The 11,473-nt window shown below is 43.1% G+C and overlaps 1 protein-coding gene across 1 annotated transcript; it reads left to right on the top strand.

Annotated features, from left to right (window-relative positions):
* The first annotated feature begins 5,986 nt into the window (after positions 1–5,986).
* On the top strand, positions 5,987–11,264 carry LOC134797469 (uncharacterized). Its single transcript, XM_063769703.1, has one exon. It carries the CDS (start codon positions 6,059–6,061, stop codon positions 9,794–9,796), a length of 3,738 nt encoding a protein of 1,245 aa, XP_063625773.1. The 5' UTR covers positions 5,987–6,058; the 3' UTR covers positions 9,797–11,264.
* The last annotated feature ends 209 nt before the right edge of the window (positions 11,265–11,473 follow it).

Here is an 11,473-nt window from a genome sequence, read left to right as displayed (position 1 = left end):
CATACCTACCGACAGGAACTGGTTTCATGGTGGTATCAGATGGGTTGATGTAGGGTACATGAAACCAATTTCAGTCAGTAGGTATGAGCCCGCATTTCAGGAATATATAAGTCTGCCAAGGCTAGGTCTTACCCATCTGATACCTTGTTTGACAAGTCAAGTCCGCCAAGTCAAGTCTGCCAAGGCCTTGGCAGACTTATACATTCCTGAAATGCGGGTTCATACCTACTGACTGGAATTGGTTTCATGTAACTGATGTACATTTTGCTAACATAATCTCGTCTGCCAAGGTGTTTCGGCAGGAAAAACCTTGGCAGACTTATATATTTCTAAAATGGGGGTTCATACCTACCGACTGGAATTGGTTTCATGGTGGTATCAGATGGGTTAGTGTAGGGTAACCAATGGTTACCTTGCTCACATAATCTCGTCTGCCAAGGTGTTTCGGCAGGAAAAGCCTTGGCAGACTTATATATTCCTGACATTAGGGTTCATACCTACCTACTGGAATTGGTTTCATGGTGGTATCAGATGGGTTAAATTAGGGGCCCTGGTGGCCACCTTTGAGAGCGTCTGCCAAGCACTTCCGGCAAAAAAAATACTGGCAGACTTCGCTTTTCTGTGTCTACATGTAAATTTCTAACTGCTGCCATAACTATTATTTCGGTATCAGATGGGTTAAATCAGCCCCCTTTTTTCGCACCGGAAGTGGCCTTCTTTCGTACTTTCGGCAAGTTCCGCCGTGGCAGACTATCGAATTCGGTCTTAGCATCACTTTTATGGGAAACCATTGTGCATTTCATCGCGGTATCAAGTCGGTTAGAAAATTTGCGGCCGGCTCTTCTACTATATGCCATTTCTGTCTGGTATGGAAACTTTGTTTGGAAGCAAACTAGACAAAATTGTAATGTAAACTGTGATAGCAAAACTTATTCTGACATGTGGATTCGAACATTTCGAACGTGTTTTAATGTGAATTCTATAAACAGAGTTGGAAATAAAAACAATAGTAACTAATAGTTACATTTCGTCGCTATACTTACTCAACCTCATATCTGCAACAATCATTTGATGGAAATGTCGCTTTTCTTTCATTCTGAATACGGGTGTTTTTGTCATCAAATGAGTGTTGCAGGTACGAGGTTGAGTAAGTATAGCGGCGATTTGGTGTATCATTTCTATACAATTTAACGAGGTATTTTCATGGTCTTGGTTGGAGATAATTGTCAATTTTACCATTTGGTTTCAAATAGGCTACACACACAGCCTAAAAATATGTCTTAATTATAAATGCATTAGGCACAGAATAAATAATAGTACTAGGTACAGAAGACTCACTCTCTAATAAAGCACTTCTGTTACGATCAGCACAGATATGGCCGCTAGGTGGCGACAGCGCCACGGGCGGCTTATGGCTTTCCCCAAAATTGGGGCGGAACGGATGTACTTTTAGCTACCTGTAGCAAAGCGACGAAATCGCGGAGTGAGACACGCCTGCATTAGTTTGTGTAGGTATGTATAGTACAAGGAAAGTAATACATTGATTTTTAAAGTTGTCAACTGTACCAGTACAATTTTAGCTTAAGAGGTACTTAGTGCATAATACTTCCTTAAGATGAGAATAGTCAAGATTCACTTATTATGCTTCTTTATCTTTTAGTTACTAGAATACACAGTTTTGTAAAGGATATAGGGTATTCTTTGTTCAGAATCATTTCAGAATAAATGAAAATGGCTGTTCGCCGTTCCCCGGGGAAATTTCCATTTACCCGCGATAGTGTTGCATAATTTTCTAGTTCTAGTTGACACTACAGACCGGGCTGAGATTATGCGAAACTCATGACACAACTAGCCTCTGTATTCTACTTACCTAATACTCTGAAAAACAATTTGTGTATAAAGTGAGTTGGTGTCTGAAGAGCCCCGACGTTAGTGTTTTGTTTTTAACTGAAACCCTAAAGTATGAGGTGATTTAAAAACTGTTTTAGTAGTTATTAGTTAAGATTATGCGACTTTCTTGTGGAGATCATAAAATAAACAGACCTTAAGGCTGCCTTTCCACCAGAGATGTGCGAGGTTGCATAGCGAGGGATGAGTTTTTTAAATGAAGTGATGCTATCGATTCTTAACAAACACATCCCTCGCGCATCACTGGTGGAAATGCAGCCTAATTTTCGAAAAGAAAAAGGTCCTTTTCGACATGTTAACACCTTCTACTTCTATAAATTTGTATGATAAAAGTCTTAGAGAATTGTATCCTAATCTACCTTTTGTAATGTCCACCAGAAAAGACGCCGTTTCCCCAAACGTTTTTGACCCCAGGTCCGTTTTTCCTGCATCCACATATTCGCGTTCGCTATTCGCCTCTTCAGTCGCCTAGCGATTCATCGCTGTAAATGTGGCATTACATATTACGTTCGTTCCAAAAGACTCAAGCATCACACTTTGAACTCGGCAAGTCAACTTATTAGGAAGTTTCGTACATCGCTCTTTGGTATCAATCAATATACATTCCAATTGGCATTCAGCCATTTAAAAATAACTGTTCCAAATTTTAGGTATGTACGTCAAACGGTCTCTTAGGCCCACTTGCACCATCCCACTAACTCGGGGTTAAGCTGTTAAACCGTTAACCTATTTTCAAATTGTACTGGTAACCATGGTAACTCCAGGTTTAACCGGTTAGCCCCGGGTTAGTGCAACGGTGCAAGTGGTCCTTAGAAAAACGCATTTAACTGATTTGCAACACCGAAGTGATCCCAGAAGTGTTCCGTGAACAAAGTTTTGTACGGAACCCTAAAAACAGTCCCCGATAATTTTTGTTTGTAGTTTTGTCAAACCGTTCGTACCACGTTTAGTTATCGATACTGGTTAATATGAATCACTGCCCATGGCCATACGAACAATGAAATGATTAGCCGAATTACGTATACGTCGCTAATAGATTTATGGCAGAATTTTCCAGCGCTAAATTCTGTAGCTCTAGTAAAAAATGCCACAAGTCTCGCGTAAAGCAGATCAAAAAGGGTACAAGTTTCCTACAAGTTTCATGGAACATGTTCCCTTTTTCGCCTGCTCTGCGCGAGAGTTGTGCCCTTTTTCATTAGAACTGAATTACAGCCGATATGTCGTGCTTAGGTACGTCCAGCTCAGTATTTAGCCATTAATCATTATAGTTAAAGTCAAATGATTGATTGCAATTGGATATAATGATAGCGAGTCATTGCAATCATCTGATATGTCCATATAACCACTGAAGAATATAATTTCTAATAACATTTTCATCAATAATTGCAGTAACGAACGGATCACCTCAGAAACATCTGGCTTCGGCGCGATTCGGGAAATGAATTAGAGATTCACTAGATACGAAATAGTAAAGATATGTGACGTTCCACGGCAAAAGGTACCTTATGAGGTTGGCGCTTACGCTATTATTAACGCCGCTCCAATATTATTGCGGCCGCCATAAGGTACCTTTTGCTGTGGAACGTCACATATCTTTATTATTTCATATCTAGTGAATCTATTCATTTCCCGAATCGCGCCGATTACGATGTCTAGATTTTCTAAGGATTTAACATTTTAATATGTGTTTGTATACATGATAAGACACGTAAGGATGAACACACTTTACGGCATTAAACAGGACTGACAGCTACGACGTCACGGTATAACCTCAAACGACGTATCTAAGGCAACGAGATTCAGTCGATTAGCATCGGCCGAGAAGTTTGACAGAGACGGATGGCGCCGAATCACATCTTGCCAGGGTTGCCATTGTCACTTAGGAGCTGGCAAAAAGTCACTGATATTGGGCCAAACTAGTCTTCAGTGGGCATTAGGCAGGACTATATAGTTTGGGATGTTTACACTGAAAAATATTTATCCAAACTCATTGAGTTATTAAAAACATAACAGAAAAAGAAAAAGAAAAGAAAGAATACTCTCTATTGGCACACCCCGCACACATCAGTAAAAGATACAGCTTAAGGAAAAACAATTGATGAATGTAGGGGCAGACAACAGGCAGAGAGCAGAACTTTAAGTAATAAGGAAATAAAATTTGATCCATGTCCAAAAATCGATATTGTTGTTACAAAATTTAACACTTTTAGACTTAACTTTTGTGTAAGTAGTAACAAGATATTTTGTTACTGTTTTGCAAGTATTTCTTTTAGTATAGTACATTTTACATATAAAATAGGTAATCAGTTACCTATAGTAGAAATTGGCTCATACAAATAACTATTTTCTCTTTTCATATATCGCTGCAGCTGACTGTATGTATTAGTTAAGCTGATAGGGAATTTCAATAATTCCATCACGATCTTAATTTAATTTTTACCTAAATAACATCGCAACCTCACAATCCTTCATTCTTTTCACTGTAGCGGGAAAATTAAACTCGCCAGGATTCCCTTCACAAATTCACATCGATTTAAGGCAGTTATACCAACGCTATCGCTCTTCTAACAAGCTCAGTCTTGTTAAACCAGAATTGGGAAACTTCAATCCTACATTCTACTTCTAACACCTCCTCTTCGACATCACTGGCTTTTTTATTTCAAACCTTATCACCTAAGGGTAAGGTTTGTGGTTCTGTAACTTTCTTTAGTGAAATAAGAGGTTGTGTAGGTTATATCCTCCGGCCTCAGTCACGGCGAAACGATCTCATTTAGATCCTTATGTAATCTCGTTATGTTCACCTTAGAGTTCTGAAGATTTAACGTTCTCATATCAGTCCGTACAGACGGAAAGAATTAATCGCGTGTTTTCATGTAGCTTTTCGGCGTGTTTGGTTTGATTAAAATATTTGGATTTATGTTTGTAAGGTTTTCTAATTTTCTGGAATAAATATACTAAAGTGTCATTCTATGGAACTTGCTAACTATGTAAACAAACCGCCATACTGAAATCATCATTTAGTGGCAGTTTCAATATGACGGTTTGTATACAATGTTTACATAAATAAATTCAAAATAATTCTTTAATACCCAACATAACCAGTCATTCAACGATTTTATATGTATATTTATCTCTTTTAAACATTTACAAAGATTTTATAACTAATCAGATTCGTAATTCAGCAACCTCTGTTTTGTTATTCAATTTGAAAATGAAATGCCATCAGCTATGATTTATGGGCGAAGCAATCCCGTCAACTGATTTAATATTAAAATTACAAATGTAAATTGAACTGTACAAAAAGGCGAATTGTTTCACCGCCATTTTATTTATTCAGAGCTGTCGCGTCCGAAGTCGCAAAGAATACGCGGTCACCAGAATATTCTATACGCTTGAATAATGCTCAGTCTGTTGTTGCCTTTACCCTATCACCTTAGGCAAACCAGTATCAGTTTGACCCTTGAGTTCTTTGTCATGCTGATCATAGGTACCCCGGTTTGTTGGGGGCAATTTAGTTTGAAGTTTAAATAGTGCGTGGACAATTCAAATTTACTATACGTCGTTGTCAATAAAATTATGACTTATGTAAATTTATAAAATTATAATCACGTTATGATAATAAGAAATGAATTATTATTCAGTGTTAAGATTTATCAGAATTACTAGAGTCAATATCACATATCGAATATGTATTTTTGCAATAAGAATAAATGAAGTAGGCAATGAACGAGTGAACGTTTTTTATTTATAATGTTTGGTACAAGAAGGAGATTCATTTTTTGTTACAAGATAACACACCTTCAAATTTACCAATGCTAGGTGTTAGCGACGTGCTCATATTTTGTTAATTTTCATTGCTAAATGTTGTTTTAATATATAATTAGGTAGATTTAGAAATCTAAACTTAAGGGTAGTTTTAACGGCGGCCGCGAGCCGCTATTCTAGTTTTGTATGTGCGCCGTATGACAAGTCAGTCGGTCCATGCTATCCGCGCGAGCGCACGTACGCACATAACTGTCATTTTGAGTTCTCTATTTTGTGTACTTTGTGTGTCTTAGCCAAATATAAGTTGTTAAAGTTCTACTGTGTTCACCATTTCGCCGCGGCGAGACCCTGTCCCCAACAAGTGGTCTTCGAGCCGAATCTACGCATGTTCCACACGCCGCCGCGTACCGTTATGGTGAAAACTCGTCGTACCGCACGAAAAGAACGCGAGCAGCTACAGATGGAGGATAGCGCATCCAAGAACATCCAAGAACAGCCTGAACAACAGCCAGGACCCAGCCAGTTTCGAACGCCTAAAATAAATAGTGTGAAATCGGAACCTAAGTTATTTGCCGCGCCGGTCAAAGTACAGCCGCCATTATGCAGTGCGTCGAAACCGTTATCCGCGCCGCCGCCATTACCCGTCTCATACAAATCCGAATCAAAACGGTCAGTGTCGTCTTCTGTGCTGGCACAAAGAAAGAGGTTACAATTGGAGGCTGAAAGAAAAAAGGCTGAAATTAGGATGCAACTTATAGATAAAGAGCTAGAGGCCGACCTAGCCGATTTAGAAGATGGTAATAATAATATTTACAGTCCACAAGCTAGCGAGTATGGTACACGTCCTGATGTGGAACAGTGGATGGAACACAGCGAAAAAGAGCTGGAGAAGTCGCAGCCCGCCCTCCTCGATGGTCCAGATACGGGCGACCTGCACCAGTCGGCGGCACCCGTCGCCGGCTCCTCTGATGGGACAATCCAGTTACTGGCCGCTGCCGTGAAGAACCTGACGGTTGCCTCCGTCCACAACAAACCTAACGCCAACTTACTGAGCCGTATTTGTACGCCGCGGGATTTACCTGAATATTCTGGAGATCCACTCGAGTGGCTGCATTTTAAGAAGGCGTACGAAGAGTCGACAGACGTGTGCAACTTTAGTCCAAAAGAAAACCTCTGGAGGCTGCGAAAGTGTCTGCGCGGAGCTGCCAAGGAAACCGCATCAGCTCTGCTCATGAGTGCTGCTTCACCTGAACGCATAATGGCTACGCTAGAGCTACGTCACGGTGATCCGGAATACATAATTAGCAGACTCGTGCAGGATATTAGAAAGCTGCCGCCTATGTCTTCAGAGTACCAAAAAGATATTATTAACTTTTCGATAAAGGTACAAAACTTCGTCGAAGCCGTGAAAGTGGTGGGACGCGAAGAATACGTCCAGGGACTAAGTATTGTTCCACTACTTATATCTAAACTTCCCACAGTGCTCGTGTCTAAGTGGTCAGATTTTAGTTACCCGTTAATCAAAGCCGGAACTAAATCACGCTTAGGCATTATGTCCGATTTTCTAAATACGGAAGCTGTGAAGATAGCTACTACTGCTAATATGCACCTGCAAGGTCATCGATCCGAGCAACAGAAGTCAAAACAACACGATAACGTTCGACCGCAAGCTATTTTCTTACAAGCCGAACGACAAAGTGGCAAGAAAACCGATCAGACTGATAAGTGTCATTTTTGCCGCGCTCAGCCAAATCATAATCTGTCCGAATGTAAGCCATTTAAGCGGGCATTACGTAAGGTGCGGTGGCAGTTTGTTAAACGCAATGGAATATGCTTTAAATGCTTAGATTCACGACATGAGAGAGAAATATGCCCTGCGCCGGTGTGCGATAAGGACGACTGCGGCGGGATGCATCACAGACTTCTGCACTTCGATAACAAAAATCGTCAGGAGGCGAGCGCCGGCGAGGTCCATGAACCTGCGCCGCGATCAGCTGATGCGCCTACACCGGAAGTAGTGAACTGTGTCACCGCGAGTAGCAACAGAGTTCTACTTAAAACTGTTCCCGTACGTATTCGTGCAAAAAACGGCAATGTTATCGAAAGTAGTGCAATGCTTGACGATTGTTCTTCAGTGACGGTAATAAGTGCTCAATTAGCCCAGCGCGCCGGACTTACCGGGCTTCGCGAATCTATGCACGTGTGCGGTCCGTGGAAACAAAGTGACGTAACATGTGATAGCACAGTGGTGAAGTTGGAGCTTTATGATAAGGACAATAAGGTTCATTCTATTAGAGCACGAAGTGTTAATGAGTTATGTTTACCTGAGCAAGACTTATCTCTCGTTGATTGTAGTAAATATCAATATTTAAATGCAATACAGAGCGAACTTAAAAATGTTGTTACTAAGCCAGAAATATTAATTGGTCAGGATAATTATCATTTAATTATGCCATTGAAAATATTGTCAGGTAAATTATATGAGCCGCCGTACGCAACACTTTCTCCTTTAGGGTGGTGTATTCATGGTAAAATTCGTGTGTCGGGAGCGACGCGCGGGGCGAGCGCTGGGCCGGTTCACTGCACGCTGCTGGTGGGCGCGCCGCCGATGACGGAACAGCGCGCGCTGCAGGACTTGCATGAAGAGGTACGACGCGCGTTCGAGCTGGACTCCGTAGGAGTGGCAGGTAAGCCTCGCCAGAATAAGGACGACGTTAGGGCTGTCGAGCACCTTGAGCGTACCGCTCAACTTATTAATGGAAGGTGGCGCGTGGGCTTACCATGGAAGGATCCAGACTGCTCGATGCCTGACACTCTGCCGCATGCATTAAAAAGGCTAAAAGGAGTCGAGCGCAAGATGGCCAGGGACTCTGAATATGCGAACAGGTATGCAGAGCGAGTACAACATTTATTTTCTAATAATTTTGCCAGGGAACTAATGGACACTCAGCGCACGCCAAAGACATTTCATTTGGCTCACTTTGGCGTGGACAACCCTAATAAAAAAAAGTTAAGGCTGGTCTTTGACGCCGCAGATAGTTCCGCGGGTTCGTGTTTAAACGACTATCTGCTCAAGGGTCCGGATCTACTGACGTCACTATGGGGAATCATGCTGCGCTTTAGGGAAAATCGTATCGCAGTATCCGGAGACATAAAAGATATGTTTCTACGCATCCAGATCCACCCACAAGATCAAGACGCCCTGAGATTTCTTTGGCGGGACAACCCTGCGGAACCCGTCAAAACGTACGTAATGACATCCCTAATATTCGGTGCAAAATGCTCGCCGTTTGTCGCGCAGTTCATTAAAAATAAAAATGCGCTGCGCCACGAGCACACCGAGCCGGCTGCAGTTGACGCGATCTGCAACTCTCACTACGCAGACGACTACATTCAGAGTTTGCCAGACGAGGAGACAGCAATAAAAATGGTAAGTACAATATCAAAGATACACGCAGAAGGTGGGTTCGAGATCCGCAATTGGACGAGCAATAGTACATCTGTGCTCGACAGCGTGCCAAATGAAACCCTCGGTACTGCTGCTGTAAAGTTTAAAATGGATCAGCAGTTCGAGGGCGAGCGGACGCTCGGACTCATCTGGTTCCCGGCCACGGACGAGTTAGGGTTCGACGTATCGCTTAAACGTATCCCTGAGCAGATTGTTTTAGGCCACCAAAGGCCTACTAAAAGGATTATGTTAAAAGTAGTCATGTCAATTTTTGATGTATTTGGATTTTTGGCGCCTTTTACTATACAGGGTAAAATCATGCTCCAGGATACGTGGCGATCGGCCACTGGCTGGGATGATGAAATTCCCGACGATATCTACACTAGGTGGGTAAAGTGGCTCGATTTATTACAATTAAAAGGTCGCATGCGCATACCTAGATGGTATCAGAAAGCATCCATATGTGCGAGCGAGACGGAGCGAGGCTCACCCGCTGCGAACAATACCGGTGCTACGACGAGCGCTACGGCTGCTACGCCTCCCGCTACGCCGCACTCCGGGCCGAAATCGACTACGAGCGCGATCGCTGCAAGTGTAAGTATTATAAATAATTATAATAACTTGCAAAACTGCATTTGTTTTCGGATTCATCTTCAAAGGCTATGTGTGCTGTAGCATATTGGAGATGGGAAACAAATGGGCAGATATATGTAGCCTTTGTTGCCAGTAAATGCAAGGTCACACCTGTTAAGCCGTTGACCATAAACAGATGTGAACTTCAAGGCGCATTACTGGCAGCGAGATTGGCCGACAGCGTGCTGCGCGAACATAAGGTAACTACAGCGCAACGGTACTTCTGGTGCGACTCGGCGTGTGTTTTGCATTGGCTCCGGAATGATACTCGCAGCTACAATATATTCATTGCAAACCGGTTGGGCGAAATAGACGAGTTATCGCGCGTCAATGAATGGCGTTATATACCTACGAAGTTAAACATCGCTGATGTAGCTATAAGAGAGGTTTACGATGACTCCATATTTAAGAACGAGTGGCTTTATGGTCCGGAGTTTCTTCACGCCGACGAATCGCAATGGCCGAGTGATACGGTGAGCCCTGAAATAAATGAACTTACTTTAGAGTATATTAATATAGTTTATAGTGCAAGGGATGACTTACCTGTGCCGGACGTCACGCGATTCTCTTCATGGCTGCGCTTGCAGAGGGCGACGGCAGCTGTTTTAAAATTTATTGAGAGGTGCAAACATCGTTCTGCGGACATTGACTGCGCGCTGATGGCGCGAGCCGAGCAACTGCTGCTAAAACAAGCGCAGCAGGAGTCATTCGGTGACGACATAGCCGCCATAAGGAATGGCAACATTTTGGACCGCAGCAGCAAACTCCGTCATTTATCGCCGTTTTTAGATGAAAATGGACTTCTCCGATGCAGTGGCCGTATAGATGCCGCAGCAGATGTTGCGCTGGAAACAAAGAGGCCTATTATACTCGACGGTAAGCATGCGGTGTCTAGACTGCTGGTCAGAAGTTATCACGAGAAGGCCGCGCATGGAAACCACGAGGGAGTCGTGAATGACCTGAAACAAAAATACTGGTTATTTAAACTACGTCCTACAGTGAAATCTGTAGTAGCCGGTTGTATGTTTTGTCGCATTAAGAAGGCAAAACCGGAGGTACCTAGAATGGGAAACTTACCGGAGGCACGCCTTGCGCATCACCAGCGTCCCTTCACGTACTGTGGCCTTGACCTGTTCGGGCCGATGGAGGTGACAGTCGGGAGGCGCCACGAACTGAGATACGGCGTACTATTCACTTGTCTTACGCTGCGGGCGATACACCTGGAACTTGTTCATTCACTTACCTCGGACTCGCTGATCATGGCTCTTCGGCGTATGGCGGCGAGACGTGGGTGGCCTAAGTGCCTATTCAGTGACAATGGGACAAACTTACGCGGCGCTGACACGGAGTTAAAAAGATCACTGCAGGAACTGGATGAAGAGGACCTGAAAAATAAAGGTGTTAATTACGGAGTACAATGGACTTTTATTCCCCCCGCCAGCCCACACTGGGGTGGGGCGTGGGAACGTCTGATCAGGAGTGTGAAGACGTCGTTAAAGGTAATCCTGAAGGAGCGCGCCCCTAGAGACGAGGTACTTTCCACATTGATGACCGAGGTGGAGAACATGGTGAATGGGCGTCCGCTAACCCATGTGTCTGTGGAGCCTGGCAGCGCTGAGACGCTTACACCTAATCATTTTCTGATTATGGGGCAAGCGTCAAACTTACCTGTCGTAGGGAGCTTCGATGACTCCGATCTCTTTTCTCGAAAGCAGTGGC

The sequence above is a fragment of the Cydia splendana genome, chromosome 15, assembly GCF_910591565.1.
Source record: "Cydia splendana chromosome 15, ilCydSple1.2, whole genome shotgun sequence".
Classification (NCBI taxonomy): Eukaryota; Metazoa; Arthropoda; class Insecta; order Lepidoptera; family Tortricidae; genus Cydia; species Cydia splendana.
The sequence above is the reverse complement of the archived record's forward strand: the minus strand, read 5'-3'. Positions and strand labels throughout refer to the sequence as shown.

Bases quoted from the DNA above. Each gene is read 5' to 3' on its own strand.
- LOC134797469 (XM_063769703.1), top strand. From the start codon at position 6,059: ATGTTCCACACGCCGCCGCGTACCGTTATGGTGAAAACTCGTCGTACC.